The 26517-nt window shown below is 34.9% G+C and overlaps 4 protein-coding genes across 8 annotated transcripts; 2 read left to right on the plus strand and 2 right to left on the minus strand.

The window, feature by feature from the left end:
• The first annotated feature begins 3 nt into the window (after positions 1 to 3).
• Positions 4 to 7226, plus strand: LOC113672752 (beta-1,4-glucuronyltransferase 1). Of its 2 annotated transcripts, XM_027189093.2 has the most exons (7): positions 4 to 306; positions 1674 to 1875; positions 2646 to 2899; positions 3553 to 3709; positions 4451 to 4616; positions 5893 to 6010; positions 6376 to 7226. In XM_027189093.2, exons 1-7 carry the CDS (start codon positions 178 to 180, stop codon positions 6589 to 6591), a joined length of 1242 nt encoding a protein of 413 aa, XP_027044894.2. In that variant the 5' UTR covers positions 4 to 177; the 3' UTR covers positions 6592 to 7226. The 2 variants fall into 2 exon arrangements, with proteins under 2 accessions (XP_027044894.2, XP_089056947.1); XM_089200821.1 differs by lacking the exons at positions 5893 to 6010; positions 6376 to 7226 and adding an exon at positions 4904 to 5375 and having other exon boundaries at positions 12 to 306.
• Positions 7227 to 8372: 1146 nt separating this feature from the next.
• On the minus strand, positions 8373 to 14320 carry LOC113672609 (uncharacterized). 4 transcript variants are annotated; one of them, XM_089200818.1, is made up of 14 exons: positions 14083 to 14320; positions 13008 to 13115; positions 12802 to 12870; positions 12014 to 12065; positions 11851 to 11879; positions 11496 to 11604; positions 11355 to 11394; positions 11105 to 11140; positions 10716 to 10821; positions 10433 to 10502; positions 10025 to 10073; positions 9732 to 9820; positions 9370 to 9602; positions 8373 to 9155 (listed from the first exon to the last, which is right to left on the minus strand). In XM_089200818.1, the coding sequence occupies exons 1-14, from the start codon at positions 14083 to 14085 to the stop codon at positions 8820 to 8822; spliced, it is 1329 nt and encodes a 442-aa protein (XP_089056944.1). In that variant the 5' UTR covers positions 14086 to 14320; the 3' UTR covers positions 8373 to 8819. The 4 variants fall into 4 exon arrangements, with proteins under 4 accessions (XP_089056944.1, XP_089056946.1, XP_089056943.1 ...); XM_089200820.1 differs by having other exon boundaries at positions 9732 to 9808; positions 14083 to 14309; XM_089200817.1 differs by having other exon boundaries at positions 10716 to 10830; positions 14083 to 14309.
• A 1055-nt stretch (positions 14321 to 15375) lies between these two features.
• LOC113672757 (BET1 homolog) lies at positions 15376 to 17108 on the minus strand. Its single transcript, XM_027189096.2, has 4 exons — positions 16985 to 17108; positions 16760 to 16872; positions 16167 to 16223; positions 15376 to 15588 (listed from the first exon to the last, which is right to left on the minus strand). The coding sequence occupies exons 1-4, from the start codon at positions 16998 to 17000 to the stop codon at positions 15433 to 15435; spliced, it is 342 nt and encodes a 113-aa protein (XP_027044897.2). The 5' UTR covers positions 17001 to 17108; the 3' UTR covers positions 15376 to 15432.
• An 11-nt stretch (positions 17109 to 17119) lies between these two features.
• On the plus strand, positions 17120 to 26369 carry LOC113672758 (2-amino-3-ketobutyrate coenzyme A ligase, mitochondrial). Its single transcript, XM_089200822.1, has 12 exons — positions 17120 to 17277; positions 18450 to 18685; positions 19142 to 19231; positions 20464 to 20683; positions 21335 to 21431; positions 21762 to 21848; positions 22318 to 22400; positions 23050 to 23159; positions 23506 to 23607; positions 24034 to 24109; positions 24250 to 24297; positions 24863 to 26369. Exons 1-12 carry the CDS (start codon positions 17235 to 17237, stop codon positions 24967 to 24969), a joined length of 1299 nt encoding a protein of 432 aa, XP_089056948.1. The 5' UTR covers positions 17120 to 17234; the 3' UTR covers positions 24970 to 26369.
• The last annotated feature ends 148 nt before the right edge of the window (positions 26370 to 26517 follow it).

The following is a 26517-nucleotide window of genomic DNA, read 5'->3' on the forward strand; positions in this document are numbered from 1 at the left end:
CCCGGTGTATTGTGGTAAAATTTTCAAAATGGCGGCAATTTTCGTCTCCTAGAGGTACAATAACATTTAAAACATTTTGAATCACAAAATCAATTTTCCAACGCCACACATTGTCAATACCGTTAACTATCGTGGCCAAGTCCTTGCTGCATCTGTACAGAGAACTCATGATTGCTAATGCGGTGCAACAAAATTAGGTTAATTTCGTTTTTAGGTTTTCTTGTCATATTGTTAGTATCTTTTAACGTTTTCCTGTTGAGTAAGCTAAACAGCGTCAGTGGGGAGGGATACCTCATTAGATTCAAGGTAAGCCAGTTGGGCTGATCACTGATGGTATTTTTTTTAGAAAGGAAATCGCGGCCAGATGATGAGAAGTTCGGATCTCTTCGTGACATGTATGTTAGACCATTTATTTTAGTTCCCTTCTGAACCCAACTTTAAAACAATGGGAGCAATTTTTTGAAGCAGTATCACTGAAGTTACTCAGGGGAAGATTACCGTACAGCTACATACGTGTTATGCGCACAGCACGTGGATGAAAGATACACAAATGGCATAATAAAAGATTACCTACTACGAACTACTACGACTACGAAAACTCCCTAAAAAATCCTGTTAGTTGTCTGTCGACCGACAGTTTTAAGCTCACCTGTTGGCTGACAGTTGGCCAAAAGACAGCTGATGGATGGTGATATGTCACTAAGTTGATGGTAACAATATTATCACATTACTGCTGGGCGTGAAATTACGCCTACTACAGGCGCCAATGCGACTAAATTTTCACTTTGGCGACCAAATCCTGAAAATTAGGCGCCAAATTGGCGACTAGAATGCTTCATCACAATCTTACTTAAAGATATAGAGAATTTAAAAGATCAGCAGAGATAAATCCGCGGCAAACTTCCTCATTAAGTTTGTTTCCAAAACACAGCACATGCATCTTGATCGATAACTAGACGCCATCTTGGATTTAGGTGAGCTTGAACGTAGTATATCATCCATTTTAGTGTCCACGCTGTAGCATGTTGAAGATCTTTTTCCTGATTTAATTTTGAAGGGTCTATCCAGAACGTTGACAGCATTAAAAAAAGGTTTTGTCTGTAAGTGGCGACCAACTTTTTTGAATTGGCTACCACTTTGAATAATTTAGGAGCCAAGTGGTTATCAGAAAAAAAAATTAATTTCACGCCCTGTTAACTGCTTTTATCGTTCAAATGTCGGTGCACATAAATGCTACATTGTATGGAAAGATGTACTTGCTGAAGGTTTTGGCCAAATTAACTACAAGAGTTGCTGAAATTCCAGTCTTGCAATTGGACTGCCATTCTGGAAAGGTTACCTAAACCCCATTTCAGTGGCCTGTAGGTGACCTGTTGGTTGTCTGTTGGCTGACAGTCAGCATCAAGTTTTTTCAGGCAGTTGTTCTTTAAATTACCCGACTTTGTTTTAGAACAGTATGAGGTAACAGGGAAATGTTTCAGTGTGCTGTGGCTCATTACAGATTCAATAAACTGCTTTGTTCACACAATATCATTGCCAGCTACTGTTACATGACCATGCACCAGAGAGCACAGTGCAAGAAACTCACCCTGTATAGATTCTTCTTAGGTACAGATTTAAGTAAACAGTTGCTTCCCAGTTGACTCCCCTCCTTTCTCAATTTTTTATCAAAGAATCTTCTCGAAAAACAGCTGGATTTCAAACAACTTACAACAGATTCCTCCGGCCAGTACAAAGTAGATGTTAACTTTCTTTTGGCAAAGACTCGTGTATTGAAAGAGGAACTGGATGTAACATTAGTAACTCATTGTACTTCCAATCACCTTCATTATCTACTTGAACTCACTGAGCACTGGAAAGGCCCAATATCATTAGGTGTGTAACTGTATGTTAACCAAGTTTAAGGTTTATACTGTAAGTTATACACCAAGTTATTTTAGCTTGCATTTATGGCCCAAGTGTGAAGCATACTGGTCATAAATTGAGGTGGAAAAAACAGAAGTTCTTTAACATACAGTATGAACCAAGAAAACAAGGTTTATAACTAATTTATGTCCCTGTAGTCTGGGATCAAATAGAGGGGAGAAGATTTCAAATTTGCTAAACTTTTGATTTAACAGGTCATACAATGAAAGATGATCTGTCAAATTGAGCAAGCATAGCCCTCATACTAACAGGGAGTTATTAATAATAAGGGCTTGTTATTGTTCACAATTTAGATTGCCCAGCCAGTGTTATAATGTTAAGTTTTTGGGTTGATACATGTTGATAGTTTTACATTCACTTAAAAAAAATGTTGAAAGTTTTACAACTCCTACTACAACTTTAAACTTTATAAAAACAACCTAAAGCTGTTTGTGAGGGAGAAAAATATGCTCTTGGTGAGATGAAAAATATGTCAGCAGGAACATACCACCAATTCAAAGAGTCAAGCCCTATGAGACAATTTGTTATTTTAGCTTTCATTTGCCCATGAAAGGTTAAAAACAATGAGTAGTAAACAAGATTGTGGCAGCAAAAGCAGCTTTAAATTTAGTGTGTCATGCATCAGGGCCAGAGAAATTGACCGATTACACCACACCTGGTAGTTGAGATCTAAAAACTTAACAACTGTTTACCTCAATTTTTTTTCTACTGTTCAACAGCTGTATTTATACCAGGCTATGATGCAGTAACATCATTTACCTCTCTACTTGGCCTCTATCAGTGTCATGAAGCATTCAGAGATCGTGTGACAGTACATTTGGTGTACCCATTGTCACATCCTCCTGCAGAAAATGTACTTCACCCTCATTGGAAACAAGCACTGAGTCAGCAAGGAAACTGCAACAAGTTTTTAGCAAAACTCAAGAGCAATGTGATTGGAGGAGAACATGGCAGGAATTATGCCAATGTCAAAGTATAACATATTTTGATGTTCCTTGATTTGTTGATTAACTTTTTAGGGAGGGCTAACAGTTTTTCAAATTATTTAGAAATCTTATCGGATTTACTGCCCTTCTTCTATTAAAGCCCCCTCTCTAATAAGTGCCCCCCTTTTTTATCTGCATACAGCTGTAGGCTTGAGAAACTTATGCAAAACTTCCTTAACTACAAACTGCCAACAACAAAAACTATGCAGGAGTGTTAAGCCAGCTTTTTGACTTGCTGTAGCCATTTTCATAGATCTAGAGGTGTGCTAACCCAGTGCTTTTAACATGAGGAGATTTATTCTTGCTGCTTCTTTGTTATTTAAGAACTTGAAAGTATGTCCTAAAGAATGTTCAGTTGTTTTGTTTCAACCTTTGCAAGAGTCATCTTATAAAAGTCAAGCAGGAACAAAAAAAAATTTGAAGGCCTATGCCTATGGGGCCATAGTCTGGCTACACCCCTGCTATGGAATCTTTGTGTCCAAGGGATTATTTTTGTTTTGTGCTATAGATTACTTCCTTTCAGCCACACTTGTTTTTCCTGCTGAAATGCTGTCCATGGGTGTTTTTATATGTGTATCAGTTAGTCTTAACCACAACAGGTCTTAGTGCTTTAATACTTTGTTTTAATTATCTTTTACAGGTGCCCTATCCAAACAATCTGTTGAGAAATGTCGGACGCTCAATCTTACCTCCAGAGGCCTATATACTGGTGGTTGATGTGGACATGATGTGTAATGGTGATCTTTATTCCAGTTTCCTTGAATACGCCCAACATATAAACCTTATGGTGAACAAAGGTATTGAAAAAAGGTGTTATTTATTTGTCATGAGAATGTAAAAAAGAAAAATCCTAGGACTTGCGCTTCAGACCATTGACACTGTCCAATGCTCTATCACAGATCTTCAGTGAGTGCATTTGTGAGCTTGACCATTTACTAGGTTCAGTTGTGATGAATGCTTTGCATTCTGCTTAGATTAGAGGAAAAGTGTGAAAACACATCAACAAAGATGATAAATTATGAAGTATTCCACAAATTGTAGGGAATTAAGAATATTTTCCTAAGTTATTATTAATATTATTTTAAAACTCCTTACAGCCAGCCAACACAAACAAACTTATTGCCTCATAAAGGCTTGAATTTATCTCGGCTTTCTAAGCATGAAGTGAGTCAGAATAGTGTAGTATAGTTGGCCAGCAGTATCTCATTGAGAGCAAGTATTTAATAAAATAATAATAGTAATATTTATTATTTGTAATGCACATTTTACATGTGCATGTGATCAAATGCACATAATTAGGAAATTTACTAGTGGAAGAGAGCTGGAAAGCAGCATTAATTGTAGTTTGTGTGTTTTAAATCATAGCTCTTGTTTGAAGCCTTTTTTGTATGCCTTTGTAGTCTATAACACTACATAGACAAACTCTCCCCCTTGCAAACAAATCAGTCCTGTTTCATTTAACTGGTACTCCTAAGTGTAGCATTTATATTGGAGAAAACATTTTTTGCCCAGTAATGATTTTGTTTTCTCTTCTTCAGCTAAAAGGGTGTTTGTGGTAGCTGCTTTTGAAAGTGTTAAAAAGCTTTCACCATCACTGACAAAGAAAGAGTTATTAGGCCTGTGGGATTCTGGTAGTGTGCAGCCATTTTATTATCAAACATGTTGGAAGTGCCAGAAGCATTTAGATTATGATGCATGGAAGAGGCAAGTCAGGGGAACACATTAAAGAATCTTTTCGTCAGACCCAGAAAACATGAAGTCTTCACCCTTTCACCCCCATGAGTGTACCAAGTCGGAATTTCTCCAAGCACACCAGTGATAATAGTAGAGAGAAATATCAATTAAGGGATTACTAGTTGGTTCAATTTCAATTTCCCCAACCTAACTTGATAAGAATTGTGTGACAAACAGTACAGAAAGTCTCTGATGAGATCTTGGGAGTGAAAGGATTAAATCCCAATTTGTGATCAGCATCTTATTTCTCCCCACAGTAATACTACTGAATCATTCATTAAGATCACGAGAATAAAGGAAATGATCACCCACCTAAGATGCTTGGATTGTCAGTTCTTAAGAAAATGTACAAAGAGCAGTATGGAGAACATGTACACTGGTGTTAGGGTGTAGAGGGTTATAGTATTTTGGTGATGTTTCACTGTGTTGTGAACAATCACTCTGTCCAAGCAGCTCACAGCACCATAGTTCATACCATTCTCCATAGCATCAATAGACTGTTGCTCTCCTTGAATTGGAGGCTAGTCTGACAATTTATGGCAGGAAAGGTGCATAACATGCATTTCTCCCAAGAATTCTACACCATTCCTTGGACACTTAACTGAACCCTGGACCACACAATTTCCAAGAAAGCAACAAAACCAAAACATATATCTCTTGTGATGTGTTACTTTCATCACACTTAATTGAAATGTTTTTTACAAGACATTAAAGCTTGAAATATTTCAAGAGTTCATGTATCATAGTGTCAAAGGAAAAGAATGTGACTTATCTTCTGTGGCATGCTATGATATCCTTATTATTAAATACTGGATCATTGGATAATGCAAATCAAAAATTTTCATTGGCTTAGCAACATGGGTTATGAGCCATTATACATGACTGTACAATGCACAAGCATGATGACCATTAGTCAACCATTGTAACATTCCATCTGTACTTACAAAGTAAAGTTGGGAAGATTTTTATATATTTCTGGGCATTTTTAATAAACAATTATTCCTCTTGCACTTGTTGGATAACAATGAGATGATAGCCAACTCAGTCCTATGAGCCTTGTTGGCTATCATCTCATATCCAACAAGCACTCTTGGAATCATTGGTAATAGCCTATTTATCATACCATAGTAACAGAATGGATACAAAAATGCAAAACATGATGTTTACTCTTGACATACAGTAATTGTTCTTGGTCATTATCTAGTGTTCAGTGTCATAATTAGTAACATCTCATCTCTATTTTTAGCTATATCACTTCAGACAACAATTTGCAGATAGCTTATTCTGTTGATTGGAAGGATCCATGGGAACCATTTTACATTGCACCCAATCATGTTCCTCTATATGATGAGAGATTCAAGCAGGTATGAACTTTCTAACAGGGAATCTGCAGTTTTTATAGTTAGGATAAAACCTAACCAGCCAACCAAAGAATGTGGTATTTCCACCTTGAGTGAGGTATTTGTCAATTAGAGTTTCCTACTTCCTGCTTCCTTAGAACAGAGAAAAATAACTTAACCTTTTTAGGTATATCATATTTCACCTGAAGATGTCAGAGGGAAAATTGATATTCAAATTTAACTTGCAACTAAAGCAACACAACTGCAACAAGAAAGATACTTACACTCAATTATGAGATATCAAGTTAAACATTTGAAGAGAATGTGTGCCCATGTATTATTCTTTATTTAATAATTATTGTTAACTTTTTTGGATTATTTATTTTCAGTATGGGTTTAATAGGATCAGTCAAGTCTGTGAGACTCACACTGCTGGCTATGACTTTGTGGTCCTCAACAATGCTTTTCTTATTCATCATGGTTTCAAAACAAGGGATGGATTTCACTCTGCCAAGGATGAGGAAAATAACCGTAACAGAGATCTTTTTAGGACATTTAAAAAGGAACTCAAGTCTAAATATCCACAGTCAACAAGTCACTGTTGACAGACAATGTACCACTTAAACTGATTAACATGAAAATACCAAATATTTATTAGGACACTTAACTCTTTTTATCTTATTGAGAGAAAAGAAAGATTTTTCTTAGCTGGATATGAGTGAGAGCATAATAGTTTGACAGATATGTTGCATGATTTCCCTTAACAGTAACTTTTCTTGGTTATGTATCATGGAACTATTGCACCTACTAGCAAGTTAGTGTTCAATTTAAGGACGCTTGAAGTTTTCCAGTTTTTTTTTTATCTTATTAAGAGAAAAGAGGAATTTTGTGATGCATAGAGATGTGTGAAAGCATAATTTAATGACAGTTTGACAGAAAGGCTGCATTATTATCCAAAACAATAACTTTTTTTAAGATAAGTATCATGGAGATATAATTACACTCAAGCAAGTGCTTGAGGGGGCTTGAAATTTTCCATTTCTATTCCTTTACAGTTCCTAACCAATATGTACAGATTTTATTACAAAAAATGCAATTATTGTAACAATTATGTCATATAATTGTTAACTTTTATTAAATATGTTAAGAATATATAATGTTTTGAAATCTGACTAATACCTTAGTTTGTCACTACAGCTTGAGTTAAAATTATCACTTATTAATAAATAAACAGAAACAGGCTGTCATCACCTTAATTGAAAAGAAAGGAAAAGACTAAAGGTTGGTGAAGAATTGGCATCCAATATCTCTTGTAAATGTTGATGCTAAATTGGCATCTAAAACTTTGGCAAACTGTTTGGAAAAGGTACTTCCTGAAGTAATTCATTTTAATCAAAACGCATTTGTAAAGGGGAGAACAATTTTGATGCCATCAGAACGATTGATGATGTGATTGAATATGCTAGGTACAAAGATATACCTGGGATTCAAGTAGCTCTAGACTTTGAAAAAGCTTTTGACTTGCTCAATTTAAATTTTCTTTTCAGAGTACTACATGCATTTAACTTTGGTCCCTCCTTTATTCAGTGGATATGGGTCTTATATAACAATGCCTCTAGCTGTGTGATGAACAGCAGTTTTACAACAAGACCTTTTGCACAAAGTAGGGGAGTAAGGCAGGGAGGCCCTCTCTCCCTACCTGTTTATAATAGCTTTGGAGACCTTAGCTATAAAGATAAGAGGCATTAAGGGCATTACGATACGAGATGAAACTGTTAAACTTTCCGTTTTCATTGATGATATGACCTGCTTTATCAAAGATAGCAAACCTGTTCATTACACTGAAGACTTTTGGTGAATGTTCTTTTTTAAAAATAAATAATGAAAAAACCGAAGCCTTATCTTTAGGAAATAGTAGATCTCTTTGGGAGGGGCTGCATTCTGATTTGCCAAATCTTTGTAACACTATTAAAATTCTGGGCATAAATGTATTTAAATGTATTCTGTGTACTTTGTTTTGTTTTGTTTTTTTGTTTTTGTTTTTTTTTTCTTTTTTGAGAATATTTTTAGATTTTTTAATATGTAAGATGGATGTTTTGTTATCTTCAAATAAAATTTTCCATAATATTTCCCTTGAGCTAGGTTGAACTTGGAAATAGTTAAGGATAGGATTAGGAAGTAACAGATTGTAGTCGATAGAATGTAATCATTAAAATGAAATAACTATGCGAAACAAGACCTATGACAGATTTTAATTTAATTAAGTATTTACTATATTGTAGGAAAAGAATTTTAGTGAATTAAAATTTATGATTTCATTATTAAAATTCTGTGTACTCAATGATTTAGGGGTCCAACAGATAAGTTTCAATTGTTAATTGCCTGATTGAAGAGTCACTAAAATTGTATTTAATTTCCAGTAATACCATGTAAATATGTACAAAAAAGTCTTTAAAACAACTTTTAAATGACACAATATACACAATACAGCTTAAGAGGCCAGTTTTTAAATAATCTCGTTTTCCATCAATTTGATGACTTTAGGATCGGAGTTACATTTATTTTTAAGAAACCAAAAAATATTATGATCCCTCACATCTCCTTTTGCTTGTGGTTGCTGATACAACACACTTCTACGGTCATCTATACTTCTCCCAAGAGGAGAGAATCCATTAAACTGTTAGGGTGTCAATTATACCAACCAATCTGAAACCTTTTGATATCCAGTAAAATCATGAAATCCAATCTTCCTTTAGATGAAACTGGACAAAACCTCAAGTACTTCCTCACTTGTCTCTGTGCTTGCAATGATTATTTTAATTAATTTATCCAATTAGTATAGCTTGTGGGGATAGAATCTCTTCTCAGGAGTTGGTGATTTTAGATTTGGCTTTTTTGGAGGAGAAACAAGTTGTGGGTTAGGGGTCTCATAACCTTTGTGTTGTTGACTGTTCACAACATTTGATTCCTGTTCAACTCCATCAAGAAAGTCCAGAATGTCCAATGAGGAACTGTTGTTTGAAGAAGTGTACACTTTTGTATCAGTAGTTGGAAACTGACAGTTTCTTTGCTCAAACAAACATCTGCGAACATCACTGACATACAAATAGTTATGGTCCTTTTCCTCCTTATGTCTTGCCTCTTTCTCCACAGCACTAGGGCATGGATCCTGCATAGGAAATTTACACCAGAGTTACCAAAAACAAGTTCTCTACTGGTCGATCCTTGTGATAACTTTTCAAACAAAATGATAGTTGGCAAAAAAGTTCATACACCATTAATTACCTCACTCTTATGATTTCTCAACTTTCAATCCTTCCAGAGCTCTTACATATATGTAAGGAGATTATCATGTCAAATCCTTACTGCTAACTCTTCAATACCTGGTATTCTTTTGGTTGAACTGTTTCTGTACAGGAATAAACTCTTGAAGCATTGGCAGAAACTACTTGAGTCACTTTGACTTGCTGTGCTTTTGTCTTCAGTGAATGACTCTCCATGGCAGCCAAATTCTTGTGCTGTTCATTTTGAAGCAGGCAGTCATCACAGTGATGTTTCTCATTACCCTGAGCTGTACTTTCATTTCCTATGTACCCAGTTGAAGCTGCAATTTCATCTGAGGTTAAGATAAGACAAGGTAAATACAATAGGCTCTGTTTCCCAATACAAAGGAAATGTGATGCCGGGCAGATAGCTATTTTGTGGTGCTGAATATCACACAATCTAAGTTGTTATTTGTACATACCTTTTGATTTTCTTTTAAGACATCGCTTTTGGACTTGAGAGGTTACTCCAACATTGTTTGCAGTACTTTGTGTTTGGCTATTAACAGAACTTGAAAAATGTATTCATTAGAAAATTTCCTGTGGTAATGTTTTCAAGGTTGGTCCTGGTATCTTGACTAAAATATCCTTAGTTATCATTATTATAACAATTCTCTCATCTTCATCAGTAAGTGGAAATAGCAAGCTGGATCAAATACACTTTTTGGGTCAAACATGTTGATTATTCTTTAAAATAAAATCTGCATCTTTTTACCTTTGTTTAATCATTTTTCTCAGTTGTTCCCGGACTTCAACCAAGTAGTCTATGGGGAAAAAAAGTGGAAATAGGAAACTATATTCTAAACAAAAAAAATTGTCAATTCATACAAAGACTTTTGTTTTACAAACTAAGGTTTTTGTTTTACAAAGGTTAAAATGGTAAGGACTTTTGTTTAAACTGTGGCATGTAAATTCTTAGAAGGTGGGACCAACATTCCAGTAATAGCTTAAAAGTATACCAACAAATGATTAGAACCCTGTAGCAGTTGACTACTCCCACCTGCACAATCAGAATATATGATCAACTAGACTTGTAAATACATGCATGGATCAGTAAGACATAGACACGTTAGTGACCTTCTCATATCAAGAGTTATATTCTTCAGAAAATATGTTTTCTTACTTCTTCCATGAAATGTCTCCGAGGGTCTCAAGGATTCAGTTAAATGTTCTGATATTTCTTGTAGTGGTGTCTAAAGGAGGTGTGAGAACAGTTTTTGTCTCATGATAGAAATAATTTCACTGTCTTGATTATTAATGATATATATTTCATATCATTTGCACTGATAATTAGTTATTAGAAATTTAGGCCTACAAATTACCACTTTTGAAGCAAGACCATGTATATAAGCAAACCTTCTATGGTGCAATATTGATTAAATGAAAAAAACATACAACAAACACACCTTAAATGCTAGCATAGATTCACTTTGAGGTGTAATCTGTCGAGGAGTAATCCTTCTCACTGGGGTAATTCTACTTTTGTCAGGGTTGCTGTATCTACCAGTGGAACTGCAAGAGCTATCAGTAAGGTATTCACATATCAAATACAAGGATGGAAAAAAATGTCCACAGAGAGTGGACAGAGAGTGCCACTGATCCTCTTAATAGGAATCCTAGTCATCTGGGTTCTCTAACTTTGTCTTAAAACTCTCCAAGTGGAAATAACTATGAACAGTTACATGTTCTGCCAAAAACCATGATTGAACCAAAGGCCAAGCACTCTGGCAGATAGGGAAATTTCTTAAGACACTTTATCACTTATTCTTATGTAATAAAAAGGTAAATTTAATACCTCTGAGTTTTACTGCTACCAGCAGAGCTCTGTATTCTAAAAATGAAAAAGAAAATACTATTATAATAATGTGAATATATGTCAATGTTTGGCAAGAATTCACACTGCAACGAATAGGATGCCTATTTTATTGTCCACCTTGATCTTTTTTTAAATAATCATTACTATGTATTATCATTGTTATCATTTGTTATCATTATTTATCATAGATTATTAATAAAACACAACTTAGAATGAAATATTAACTTACAGAGAGTCTCGTTCTCCAGAAATGTGCTGGACTGGAGAATCTATTTTGGAAAAAAAATTGTTGTGATTTATCGGTACCCATGATCATAACTCATATGTAATAATTTCATTTGGAAATAGAGTGTAATAGCTGGAAACTTACCTTGACCTTCTTGCAGACTGCCACTGCGAGATAAGTATATTTTGAAGGAGGAACAATCAAGTACTTTAGCCATATCTTCTGCAGTTTTTGCCTTGACATTTTCAAATTTCTAAGAAATGTGAAAGAACTTCTGTCAAATATGCTGATTTGGACAATATCATCACTAGTAGGGCTGTAAGTTACACTCTAAACTTTTCAACTGTTTACATGAAGCTTGCAACTACAGACACTTTCCAGAGAGCTTTCTTGGACATAAGTCACCTTAGCAAGCTGACAGCATTGGAAAAAATAAATAGTTTCTTTTCAACTCATTGGTAACTATTATTATTATATAAATGTTCGCTTTACCACTTACCTTTTTACATATTTTTTGCTTGAGATTCTCTGCCAACCAAATAAGGTACAAACAAATTAGGAGAGATTTATGCTTGATAGAAATACTCCCATTGGTCCAGGGGTGATGCAAAGCAGTTGCATTAACAGGCTGTAAACCAATATTATAATTGTTATTTTCTCACCTCTCAAAATTGTGTTGGATCTCTTGGCCTTGTTGTATATACCCAGTTGTCTCTACAATGTATATGAAACATGGTCATTTATAAATGAAATTACTTATAAAGCAAACTTTCATATACATGAACCTGATGGATTCAGATATTGTTTTCTCTTATTTTACATTTAGATACTTAAAAAATTATAAGCTTCCTTTTCCAGGAAAAGAGAAACAGGTCTTGAATGAAATGATTATCATGATTAATTGAATTATAATGGTCAAAGTAATTAAAAATCATGCAGGATCAGCAACAATTTTACAAGCAAGGTATCTTGTTTAGCATAATTTGGAACACTGTTATTGCAATAAATTGGCTATATACATCCTTATGGCAGACTTTTGATGCAAGGAAAGAAAATCAAGTATTTTAAACATATTATTAGCCTGAAGTGTTTATAACTCCCCCATATTACAAGACCCTGTTTAGCTTGACTTTGGAAAAAAATCTTATTGTACATAGATCTTGATTGTACAACATATATTAAGTTATCAGCTCAAAATTGTCATATGCATTTGACAGCGATCATATTGTTGTACAAGTACCATATTAGTGATTAGTCCTCTGCTGGTTTTACAAAACTAAAATGCTTGATACTAAACTACATGGCTTTCTCCAAATTTCAAATGGTATTAAACAACTGATGAACTTTTTGTCTATTCTATTTATTGGTGAAGATTGATAATCCCAGAAATATATGTGTTTGTGACAAGGGAACATTTTCTTTTTACTACCATTCCAAAGCATTTACTTACTGTAATTCTGTTCTTTGAAATAATGGCAATGTTAGGGTCATTTAACTGCTCTTTCCTTCTCTTGGAATGCTAGGGTTTTCAGAAAAACACATAAGTTTTAAGACAAAAAATAGCATGTGGAGAAATATAGTCATCAGAACATCATATACATGTAACAGCCATTGATTAAATAGCGCATGTGACGCTGACTGAGTTTTTGTGCTAACCTCTGTTTTGGAACCATAGACATGTTTGGATCTTGAGTGCTTGTGCTCACTTGAACTTGGGCTAACTTTAGAAGAGGAATGCTTTTTCATATGATGTGCACTTGTCATCTATCAAAAAAAATTCAAAAGCCAATCACGCTTTTATGAAACATTACTTAAGCTTTAACCTCTAAGGGTGACTAGCAACTAATTTCTCCTCACAATATCAGCCTTCAATCAAACATTAAGGTCATGAGAATAAGGGAAATGATCAACAATCAAAGAACTCTTGACTGTTAAACAAATTCTCCTTTTCAGACCCTTAGTAATTGTATTAAGAACAGTACGGAGAATAAGCATACTGATGTTAGGATGTAAAGGGTTAATAGGTTAAAAAATAACTCATGTTTGTAAAATCCAATTTAACTCTTCATAAATTTGTACAGATTGATTGTGTGTTACCATATGGAACAGAGTGAAAAGCAACTATAATAGATGGAAAAATCAGAAATAACAGTAATTCAGCAAATGAGGAGTTGAATAACATTGACACTACAGTGAACTGTTTTTGATATGAGACTTGACACCAAAGCTCAGTAACTATAAGAACAAAGTGCTTTATAAGAACCTTTTCATGTGATTGTTTTTTTCTTCTTTCTTTTTCAGCCTCTTTATTATTCTTTTCTTCTCTCTTATCTGCTTTTCTTGCCTTTTTTGGACTATCAGTCTTACTATCTACTCCATCACTGTCTCCACTATCAGAACACGAAACGCGGCAAACTGACTTCCGAAATGTCTCTCCCTTTTCTTTTCCGAGATATTTTTTTAGAATATAAAATCAATTAAGAAAAGACAGATTAAACAGCGGGAACTATAAGCCTGGTAAGAATTGGGTTTGTATAATAACGTACTATACAACACATCAAGATTTTGAAAACTGCTATAGCTCACTGTCATATTAACTTGTATACAACACATGAAGATTTTGAAAACTTCTATAGCTTACTGTCATATCAACTTGGGAATGAGAAATCAAGAGTAGGATAAAGATTAGAAAGCTTGAGCTGAAAAGAAATAAAGCCAATCGACACCTCACCATGTCGATGTTTCATTCGCATGTTGACCTAATTTTCTGGGTGGTATCTGGTCTTCTACGTAAAAGGAACACCATCATGCTTATCAAACTACATCAGAGGGAAGAAAAATCCAATGTATAAATTCAGTTTTCTTTCCACTCTTGGGAGATTTCTGGAGAAAAGAGGGAACTGAACTGCACAAAATTTACGTAGTAACAAAAGTTGGCAGTGCGCGGCCATCTTGCTCGTTCGCGCGCTTTTTCGCCCACGCTCTTCCTGTGGCTTTTTTCCCGCCAAATAAGCAACGGGAAATGCTGGAATGGAACAGGACTAAAGATTGTCGGGAACGCGATTAGGACGTGCAAATAACTATGCCCAATTCATTTTATAAGTTTTTCTTACAGAGGCAGTTAATTTAATCATCAAAGCATTGGAAATTTCACTTGTAAGTCTCTCATGTAAATAAATAATATGAACAAGAAATTTTCTGAGAGCTACCATGTAGATAGAAAAGTTAAGGAAAAATCATAAATCTTAACTATCTTCATTTCAGAAATAGTTCTAGCAAATAAATACAATGATCTCACAAAACTTTCGCTAACAACTTTCTTTTTGTCATCATCTTTGTCTTGTATCTCTATGTTTTTTCCTCTTCTTTCTTAGTTATCTTTTGCTTCAATTCATTTACCTAGTTTTCTTTATTTCATCTTCATCCCTTTTTGTTTTATTTAAGTGATACACTTAGTAATTAATACTGTAATGTTTTCTTTACCTCAATGGTATATATAATGCAAATAAACAAACAAATGAATAAATGAATAGATACAACGATCTCCAAAACAATTCCTTTTTTTGATGAGATTATGATTATGAAAAAATGTTTACCTGAATGGCTGATGCTATGCTTTTCAACACAGATATCATAAGCCGGTAAAAAAAAGGTCCACTGTCATACTGCTCATTAAGTTCTTGTCCTTAAGCCTGCAATACCCAAGCAAGAACTGAAGGGTTCTTGGGACTGAATGTTTTAAACATGACCTTAACCCTATAACAACCATGACTGACCATGGCAGAATTTTTTCTTACAATATCTACACAATATCAAGCAGACAAGTGATGAGAATAAAGAAAAATAGCAATTTGGGGATAGTTAGCTCATCCAATACAAAATTCTCCAAACTAATCTTAGAAGAATCGTATTGCAGACAGTAAGGAGAATTACTCATGAGATCTTGGGAGTGAAAGGCTTAAACAAAACAGTTCAACAGAAACACCAGTTCAAAGTACTCTGAAAAAAGTACCCACACTCCATGTATAAGAATAGACATTTTATTTACAATTTGAACTCTAATATACATATTCATTAGCATTCATCTTCTTTTGATAATATACCAGGTTACAAAGAAAACAAGAAGGCAGAATACAATCAGATAGAGCATGACTCTGTGGTGACCTTTTTTTGTCAGTGCTGTTAACCTGTTCATGGTTGATGATAAGAGTGAGCCTCCAGAGTCAAAATCTGTATCCTTAAAAGCAAAACCAAGAAATGGGAAATCTTTTAAAATCTTTTTTTAACATTTCTAAAACATCAGGACTACTCATAGCTGTATTTTATCTAGGAATTAGACTGCCCTTTCTAAAACTTATAAGCACAGAGTTCTCCTTATTAGGTGGTAAGTGGTAGTTAACCAGTTATAAGAGAGAATATGGTCAGCAAAGCCCATAGTCTCTCTCATGACCACCTAAAATCCAAGGTGTAAATAGATTGCCCAGCCAGTTTGAAAATTTCTTTTACCTGTCATGCTAAAAATAAGGGAGAACACTTAAGTATAGTAACCTATTAGGGATGTTTAAGGATCACAGGAAAGGTTTGTAAACCAAGGACCTTTGGTTACTGATTAAAAAAAACTTTTCTGCCAAGCACAGATTTCCAGTAAAAAGCTGCATGTGAAAGCTGTAGTCATAATTAAACACAAATACTGATAACACCAGCCTATAAGTCGCACCATTGCAAAAAAAAAGAGGATTGTGGCCTATCTGCAAGTGGAGCTTATACCTCAGTGTTTACGGTAATCAAAAAAGGCAAAAGGACTACAAAACTAACCATTTCTTTCAGCATTTTATTCTGATATTTCACTTCATTTCCAATGTCTATTGTAAGCTACAAGAAAAAGATATTAAGATCAAAGATAAGATGGGGACCAGTTGTACTACCTCCCTTACAAAACTCAAGATTACCAGGATGCAGAAGTTAAATTAATTCCTCAAAACCCTAACATCAGTATGCATAATCTTAAAACCATTCCCTATACATGTCCTAAGGTGCTAACAGGGAGAATTTGTTAAACAATCACAAGCTTCTTAAATTGATGATCATTTCCTTTATTCTCATGACCTTCATATTTGATGTAGGGGTGAAGTTGTAAGGAGAAATTAGATGGGTTGAAGGGTTAAACTAATAGCATGGGAGTAAAAATTTAAGGATAAATGACTGGATACATGAATAATTAAATAAATGAATGAATATTACTTTTCTCAATATTGCAACCAAAAGAATTAAAAACTCTTTTCATCGGGGTTCCAAATTTAATCTTTTTAACAAGAAATATAAATAGTTATTAAGCTAGACCTTACAATACGGTCATTACTTCTCCAATGTACCAATCGCATTGATATAAAGAGATAATCACACAGTACCGATTTCAGTGCTTGAACTTTGCTTGAGAGATGATCAACCATTTTATCGTTCTCTTCTTCCAGCATTTCATGATCAGTTCTCTGCGCCATATTTCCGTGATAATCTGAAAGAACTACATGAAACCAGGAGACAAATAAAAAATGAAAAATAACTTTTCAGTAAGCCAGAAAGTGAACATCAAGATATATTTGAGACATATTGTTATAAAGAAATAATTATTTTACCATGGGCTCGTCTCATAGCGGTAAAAACGGCAGATTAGAGATTGTAAAAGACGAAATTCCTCTTTCCACTGATTAGCAGACGTGTCGCTTATTTGCGGAAAATCATAGTTTTATGTGATGAACCGCTGGCTTACTTAGGCACCAAAACGAGGCTTTCAGTGTTTCGATTCACTCACGATAATTTTCGCGGGTATTGTGATCATTATTTGATTAATTACTTAAAGTTGAGTTTCGAATATACTTGTAAATAATGGCAGCAATAAGGATATCGCTTCGATCGATCTTCCCATCAGGTGAGTAATCAGCATCTCTCCAAATTATCGATTGAGAAATTCGAATTTAGAACCTGGTAGTTTTTACTCTGGTACCTTCACTGTTGATGATGAAGGCATCTGGTCGTGTGACCCTTCTGTAGGATATACGTTATTTATTACTGTGTTGTTTCCTTTTCACAAAATCTTATTTTTGAGAAACCAAGCTCTTGGGGGTGTGAGGGGGGTGTTAGCGGAGGCGCGTAAACAAGCGTTACTTGCCCCGAGTGGTTGCATGCCATATTAAGCATTCTTTATGGGTTCTCCCCTTATGGGCCTTAAATAAAACAAAAATAAGTTTTGATCTAAGCTCTAATTAGCTGTGTTCCTATTGGTGTTCAACTTAGTTTAATACACTTTTCAAACAACTCTGCAAGTGGAACGTGAAAGTTATACCATAGATCCCATAAATAACCTTGCTCTTCAATCACGAACCCCTCCTATTGCCCAAATTTGGAAAGATTTCCATATACATGTAACCCTATTGTACTATTGTAATCTGACCCTAGTGACCACGCAGAGGGGCTGGGGGGAGACTTAAGGCTCCTCAATTTTTCAAACATGCTAAGCATTCCCTTATCCCCCTGCCTTGTTAGCTGAAGCTTATGATTTTTGTTGTATGAGCCCTGGATTCCTTAAGGCAATCTCTTGTTTTTCATTATTTTCTTTATCCAAGAACTGTGTGTACAACAAAGTATGAAATCTTAACCAAACATTTTGAATAGGTGTTCTCCCTTCCCTCTCCCCCCTCCCAGGTGCATATGAAGTATTGTTGGTGGTTTATTACTCTTGTGCTGCCATACTTATTCATATCATGATTGTTTCAATTTGTCTGTGCTCTTGTTAAAACCTTAGGCTTCACCAAGTACATTAATACATTGTTTATGTTGTTGCTTATCTCAATACTGTATAATTGCAAAAAATTTATCATATCTGGCTATGGTTTGGAGTCCCCCTTGTCTTATCATGAACATCAGATAAGCACCCTGTAGCTTGATTAAAGGACTGAGGAAAACACAAAAATCATACCTTGTCTAATGAAAAATTGCCATATGGGTCACCACAGGCCTTCTCTGTACCTTCTTGTCTTTTGACACCATTATGATAAAGAAGTGTATAATAAAATGAGTGTGTTTTTGCCACCCAATTTCTAGGTATCAAAGCATTTCACAGCACAGGCTGCTCAAGAGTACAAATTTCTGTCCAATATTCAAGTGCAGCACAGCTTGCTCTTCGTGGAATCTTAGACTCGCAGCTCAGTGACATCCACCAAGCAGGCACATGGAAAGATGAAAGGGTCATAACAACCAAACAAGCCCCAGAAATTGCAGTACATGGACAAACTGAAAAGCTGCTCAACTTTTGTGCAAATAACTATCTGGGACTGTCAGTGAGTTATACCTAAGATTTGCACAGATTGTTGATGTAAAACAGGGTTCTGGGTGTCTCTGGGAATTAATTGTTGAACTGTCCATATGAAGTTCAACTTGATTCTGTTACAGTAGCAAAACTTTTTATACCCAATGTTACTGTCACCAACATAGGTAGTCTCTAACTCAGCCGGCCAATCTGTTGGATATAATGCAATGCTCCACTGAAGTCCAAACATTGATTGGGATGAAAAAAGTAGGAGGGACTTTTTCAGTACTCCTACTAGTTCACAAATATCCAGGATAAACATATTTTTTTTGTGTAAGTGAAATAAAGGGATGAACCCTGGCTGGTAAGAAAAAAATTGACTAGATTTTATGGAGAGAAACATTGTGTTGTACTGTCTATGCATAAATTTATTGTGGCTACAGAATCTTGCACAATTTAATTCTACATTTATATCTCCTTTTTCTAGTCTCATCCAGAAGTTATACAAGCAGCTAAAGATGCCTTAGACAAGTATGGCAATGGACTCAGTTCAGTCAGGTTTATATGTGGTACACAGGTGAACAAATGGTTAACATATGGATGCAGTATTTATAATGGTAATAAGACCAAGTGGAGTCCAGTTTGGTCTGTAATCATACAAGTGATTTACAAGATCAGATGACTGCATTGCAGGAGTCCAATTTTTTTTGATAAATATAATTACAGAGAGAATTGGATGACACAAAGTCCTGTTACTAATTAATCAAACTATGACAAATTTTGAGAAAGAAACTAGACGTTGGTTAAACTTTTTCATAAAATTTAAAAAAAAAAACAGTTAACGGGAGGAAATGAGAGAAAACAGCTTGTGCACATGACATGTTCTGTCCACTTACACAGGCATGATGTGTTAACTGTCTCTTTAACTGTTCTGTTACACTGTTCAATTACAAGAGAGACATGTACACTGTCCTGTTAGTGCTCAACTCAGGCTGGTGATAATCAATCACATTCAAGAATTTTGTTATATTTTTGATAAGTAATTTAATTGTTATGTCAGTTTGATAAACTAACTTGAAGCGAGAAGTCTTAATAGTGATATGTTTTAAATATGGAAACAATTGAACTTCAAATTGACTGAATTGTAAGTGACAGAGTCAAAAGCCACACTGAAAGATTGAAATGTTGTGATCACAAAAATCCCTCAGTATATTAATCTACAGTGGATGTTTTGAAATTCAACAAGAACAGAATGGCTGGGTTTGCTGTAACATTGAGGCTCCATAGAACAAATCTCATAAACTCTTGAGGTTATTTCACAGGGTGTTAATATGGTGAGGTCTGTTGTTTAATGTTTACTTTTAAAATATTGGCAGAGAGAAACCCATAATTTGATTTCAACCATAGTGAGGCTGAGTCAGCGGGGTGACAGGGTGTGGGAGGGGTCAGGGATAAGAGGGTCACGAGAGGTGAGAGGGAATGGTAGAAGAAAGAGTATCTATGAAAGTGGAAGGAGAAGGAAAATGCATGAAAGCAAAAATTTATTAATCTGCAGTGTATCACTGGAAATTAAAGACTTAAGACAGGAGTCAAAGGTTCAGGAAATGGAATATGAGGGTGCAGGAAATCTGAGACTTTCACCCTATCAGTACCCCCCTCACTCAAGGTTTTGACTGTTTACAAATCCCCATTAGTGTTTTCAATTGATTGTGAGCTTTTTTTAAAACTGTGATGATGGGTTTGACCCTCATTGCATTATTAAATTTAATAATTCCTATATAAAGACCAACTTTGGTTTTGGGGACACAGGATCTTCACAAAGAACTGGAGGAAAAGATATCAAGATTCCATGAACGGGAAGATACAATTCTATATGCTTGTTGTTTTGATGCAAATGCTGGCTTGTTTGAGGCTCTTATGACTCCAGATGATGCAATATTAAGTGATGAGTTGAATCATGCATCTATCATTGATGGAATACGACTATCCAAGGCCAAGAAATTCAGATACAAAAATAAAGACATGAAAGGTGGGATTTGGTGTGATTTGTCTGATTATGGAATTGGTGGGAAAATATGTTTTAATGCGTGGTTTTGTTTTTTATAAGGTATTCCTAGTTTTATTGATTCTATTATTATATAAAATATTTGTGAAATTTGCTTGTAAAATTTGCTTGTAAAATTTGCTTGTAAAATTTGCTTGTAAATTTGTTCCCTGTGTGAAAAACAATTCTATACATTTACTTTTGTTGTTGTTCTTCTTATATTTCTATATTTTATAATTTCTTATCCTAGCAGGTACTTAAATTTTGTCTATTAGGTATTTGTATTTATTAATTAATTCCTGTACCACTGTTACTCATATAGTAGTGGAGCTCGCAGAGCATAGCCCCATAATTATACAAAATAGTAGTAACCCATCATGCCAAAAAAATTTGGATGTACGACTGTATGACTGACTGTACAAGGTGTTACTTTTAGCATGTGTGGCCAACTGTACCACAAGCACTATCTTATAATCAGTCCTCTACATGGACAAGGAGAAGTTGCGAATGAAAATCCTTTAATATTACCGCACACTTTATCCATAGCTTTAGTTTTGTGGGAAAAAAAAATGCAAGCTCCGCTTTTAGGCTTGCCTAAATCTATATATTACTAATGATTTGTAAATTCCTTGTTAGACCTTGAAGAAAAGCTGAAAGAGGCAGAGGGAGCGCGTATGAAGTTAATAGTTACTGATGGTGTTTTCAGTATGGATGGAAAAGTTGCACCTCTTAAGTATGTATGGTCAATGAATATAAATTTACTTTGATTGGATGATTAATTTTGACTGCTGTATCATGTCTTTGAAACTAAATTTAAAATAACTGCAACCAAATGTGAGCTATTCTTCATGACCAAATATTGTTAGAACTAGTTACATGAAATCTCTTCAATCTGTTTTTTATATACTTATATATTATTTTTGGAACTCTTGCAGTAATTTTTCTTGTTGAAACAAAACATTCATACTCCAAGTTCCACAAAAATTGAAAATTCAATTTACACTGGGCCATCTTCAAAATTATCTACAGGCATCATTCAATGTTCACTGTTTTCTTTTAATAGTGAACTGTGTGACTTAGCAGAAAAGTATGGTGCACTTACATTCATTGATGAGTGTCATGCTACAGGATTCCTTGGAGACACAGGGAGGTAAAAGTGTTACTTTCAATGTTATTTAACCTTAAAGTTTAATTAATTTGGAAAAAAATTGAGTTTTTCAGCAATTTTTTAACCCTTTAACCCCTAAGAGTGACTAGTATCTAATTTCTCCTTACAATATCTCCCCTGAATCACACATTAGGGTCATGTGAATGATGGAAATGATCAACAACTACAGAAGCTCTGGATTGTTAAGCTAATTCTCCTTGTCAGCAGCTCAGGAAATGTATAGAGAACAGTATGGAGAATTTGCATACTGACATTAGGGTGTAAAGGGTTAAATTGTAGCTCACCTGTAGGGATCATTTCTTCTCTTGAGAACTGCTTATGTTGTCTTCAGATTGATTTACTACTCTTTGCTTTTGCATTTTCTGAATATTTGTCCTGATTCATCCATAGATAATAAGTTCTAGTTCACTTCTCATTGTAATTTTTATGTTGCTGGATCTTAATTTTCTAGGGGAACAGAGGAATATCTGAACTGTATGGGCCGTGTGGATATCATTAACTCAACTCTTGGGAAAGCTTTGGGTGGAGGAGCAGGTGTGTATTTTGAGTTTTCACTCTCAGTTGAATGCAGTACCTGGCTGCCTACTTTGGGATTAAAGACTGCTTAATTTGTTTTCCCCCAAATTTCCCCTATTTTGCATTTCTTCTTCATTTGTTGCCTGTGCCTTTTAAGCTTTGGAAGATGGTTTCTTCAAAGCACATTGGGAATCCTGTTGCTATATATGACTTCCATATTAAGGCAAACAGGCCAGTGATATCAGTCATGGAATTGAGTGAGAGGGATCACACAACCATGCAAGATGTTTAGAGCTGTTTTTGATTGCCTGTTGAGATTTATCCAAGATTGCATTGAGTTCTTCACTCATCTTCTTTGATTAGTCAAGGAAATTCCCACCAATTAATCAGATGAAAAATCATTCACACCATAGTCAGTTGCATTTTACCCTGCTCCAGGCCCCAGATGTTGATGGAGTGAATAACTGTATATCCATTGGATAAATCTCTATCCATGCAGTGCATACTTGTATGTTGGATAATGGTTTATCTGTTGAATAGCACAATCCACCCTTTACAGGATGAGTGCATCATCAGGACTCAGTGCACAAGATTTGCTTACTTTTACATGTCCAGATGAAGGGTATTTAAATAAAAAATTATTATTTACATTCTATTTAATTTTAAGGTGGCTATACAACAGGACCAAAACAACTTATTGATTTGCTTCGTCAGAAGTCCCGTCCTTATCTGTTCTCCAACACTCTGCCCCCTCCAGTTGTGGGTGGGGCCAGTAAGGTGAGCTTTCATCCCCCCCCCCCACTTTTTTTTTCTTTTTCTGTGATTGAATTTGTTTTCCTTAAGAACTCATTAGCATGTGGTGCAGTCCCTCCCTGCCTTTTAGTGGTATAGTAGTTATCAGTGATGCCATGTTTTATGGCCGTAGATCTCATAATATTTTTGTGTTTGTAAATTTTCGAAATTGTGTATAATTATATTATTAAAAGTTGTGGTGTAAATTAAGTGGAAGTTTTATATTGTTGAAACACCAAGGACTACTGTATGACAGACCAACACAATTCCTATTGACATTTTAAAGTAAATTATGATATATCACTGAGTAGTAAATAAATACTATTTCCAGGTGTTTGATCTGTTAATGAATGGATCTGACTTGATCAAAAAAGTGGCTGACAACACTAAGTTATTCCGAAAGAAAATGACAGCAGCAGGGTTTCACATAATTGTAAGTATGCTCTTCATCAGTTGGTATGTGCTTGATTCTAGTACATTACCTTTGATTTCATTTAGATACATATTTGGCTGGAGAGATTTTGACTTCTCATCTCGGTAGTTCAGAGTAAAAACGTAAATTGTTTACAAATTTACACATTTCCAGGCCAGCTGTTTACACCCTAACATCAGTTTGCATATTCTCCATACTGTTCTCTGTACACTTCCCAAGGTGCTGACAAGGAGAATTTGTTGGGTTCATAAGTTTTCAGAATGTAATTTGTGGTTATAAGCCCCTTTATTTTCAGGAATGATCATCTTCAAAATTCTTCACAGAATCATATGCTGTTAAGCAGACAGACCGTCATTACCAGTAAATATAGACAAAATGTAGTGACTAGTTTTCTCCTTCTCATGATGTTTTATCTATCTGTCACAGGGGGATGGTCATCCAATAACTCCTGTCATGTTAGGAGATGCACGGCTGGCTGTAGAGTTTGCTAATGAAATGTTAGGTGTGTATTTTTGTCCCCACAGATGGCCTAACCTAATGTTCCATCTGTGGCAGGTATTAATTATTGGTAAATTAAAATATTGATATAATGAATAACCTTGATTAAACTTACTGTATGATTTTCTATTTTTATTTTTATAGATCGTGGTATCTATGTGATAGGTTTTACATTTCCTGTTGTTCCCAAAGGTAAGGCAGCCTGAAGTTGAATGTTGCAAAATTTTCTACCTCACTGTCCAATAGGACTGCCGTTCCTGACAAAATTAGTGTTGTAATCTCACCTGAATTAATTATCATCTATCAAATGTTTTTTATTTTTAATTTATTAAATAGTTTGCTTTAAGCAACCATTAAGTGCAAAGTTTGAACCAAATTATTAATTTTATCATTTGAGTTAGCCTGCACAGTATATGGAAGCTGGAGTGGACCGCCACTTATTCAGTGGACTGAGAACTGAGTGGGGTGTGGATGGTGTCCAATAATTATTTCCTTTCTGTGATTTTCCTTGGCCAAAATGATTTGATCTTAGCCTGTTCTGAAATCATGGTCCAAGATGGGGGCAAAATAAAAAGTTAAAACAATTCAGGCAGAAGGATTTTTTTGGGTCAAAACTCCACAGGAACTGTCACCTTACTTGCTTGTCCTCATGGGCTCACTTTGTGTATTTAAAACAGCACAAAAAATGACTTTGGTCAAGCTGGTTTTAAATTTTATTGTTTATAAATAACATTTTTCTACATTTTATTATACCTAGGTCAAGCAAGGATTCGGGTTCAGATCTCTGCTGCGCACGGCACAGAGGAGATTGATCGCTGTGTTGAAGCTTTTATTGATGTTGGAAAAAAGAAAGGTGTAATTTAATTGAGCAGTATGCAATGTGTGATAAGATTCTCATCAGTTTGCATGTCATTAGACTGACAAACAATGAATCAAATTTAATGTGTAGGGTTAACTTTTAAGTTATCAATTGGAACACTTTCTTTTGAGATTTGGTTGGTATTGAGTCTAAATTCTCTCCCATTGCCAACAATAAAGTATTTAATATCAATTTGCAGCAAAACTGAAAAAATGACAACCTGAACTTTTAAATTATATGCATAGCACACAAGTTAGGGGAGAACTTTAATCATTAAGCTAACAATCCTTGTCGGCACCTTAGGAAATGTATAGAGAACAGTATAGAGAATATAATGTTCTTAGCGTATTTTGATGTTTTCTGCAATCTATTACTAAGTATACAGACGTACAGCAACATGATAAAACAGTAAAATGCTGTTGATGGTGACATCATCTATGCGTCTGTCCTCCAATTGATCATAAGTGAGAATCATGAGTCTGGTTAAGATTATCATAATATAACAATTTAGAATCAGTTCTTGTAAGCAAAGAAATTATGATGAATAATAAATTCCACTAAGAGGTTTTAGTTGGTAGTGGCAATATTGGGCTATTTCACGGTCATATCTTACAAATTCTCTAGCTACTGGAGGACTTCATATTTATTTTGTGGCATTGTACTTTTGTAATAACAAATTATTACACCATGAGGGAGGGCAGTGAATCAATTCTTGTAAGCAAAGAAATTATGATGAATAATTCCACTAGGTGGTTTTAGTCCATAGTGGCAATATTGAGCTGTTTCATGGTCATATCTTACAAATTCTATAGCTACTGGAGGACTAGATATTTATTTTGTGGCATTGTACTTTTATAATAACAAATTATCACATTATGAGGGAGGGCAGTGAAATTTTGGAGAGGAGATTTGTTATCTCTAAGTTTACTTTTGTCAACTTGAGGATAAAGGTCATGTAAACTTATCGATTTGAGGAAGACCCAATATACACATGCATCTCAGAAAACTGAGCCATTATGAATTATCTTGTTTAACATCTAATCTATGTGGACACTGAATTTGATGTTTAGTGCATGCAGTGCAAGAAGGTTTAAGTGCTATTTTTGTAGTCAATCTGGAAGTCTCAGAGCTTTATAATGCAACTTGCACAAAGATCTTGCATCAATTACGTAGTAACTTAATTTTCTTTTGTTCACCTGTTATTTTTTTTTGAGGGAGAAGGGAATTTATCCATTGGATAGCGTTATCCAACAACTGGAGCCAGGTGTTTATGGAGTAAATATACTGCCTATTTAATACCATCACTGTCATTCAGCCTCACAGCACAAAGTGCATTGAAAAAATTTGTGGAATTTATTGAAGAAAATGGAGGTGGTCACAATAATAAAAAAAAAACTTAGGACTATTCCACTGTTTGAAGTGACTTTGTTAGCTTGTGTTTATCATTTCAGTTATTCACACTCCCAAAGGTGCAAAGAAGCACCTTGAGAAATACATTTTCCATAAAAAGATAAGAAAATGATAATTAAAGCTAGAGTTGAAGTGTTAAATCA

Source organism: Pocillopora damicornis, chromosome 3, assembly GCF_964200805.1.
Source record: "Pocillopora damicornis chromosome 3, jaPocDami1.2, whole genome shotgun sequence".
Classification (NCBI taxonomy): Eukaryota; Metazoa; Cnidaria; class Anthozoa; order Scleractinia; family Pocilloporidae; genus Pocillopora; species Pocillopora damicornis.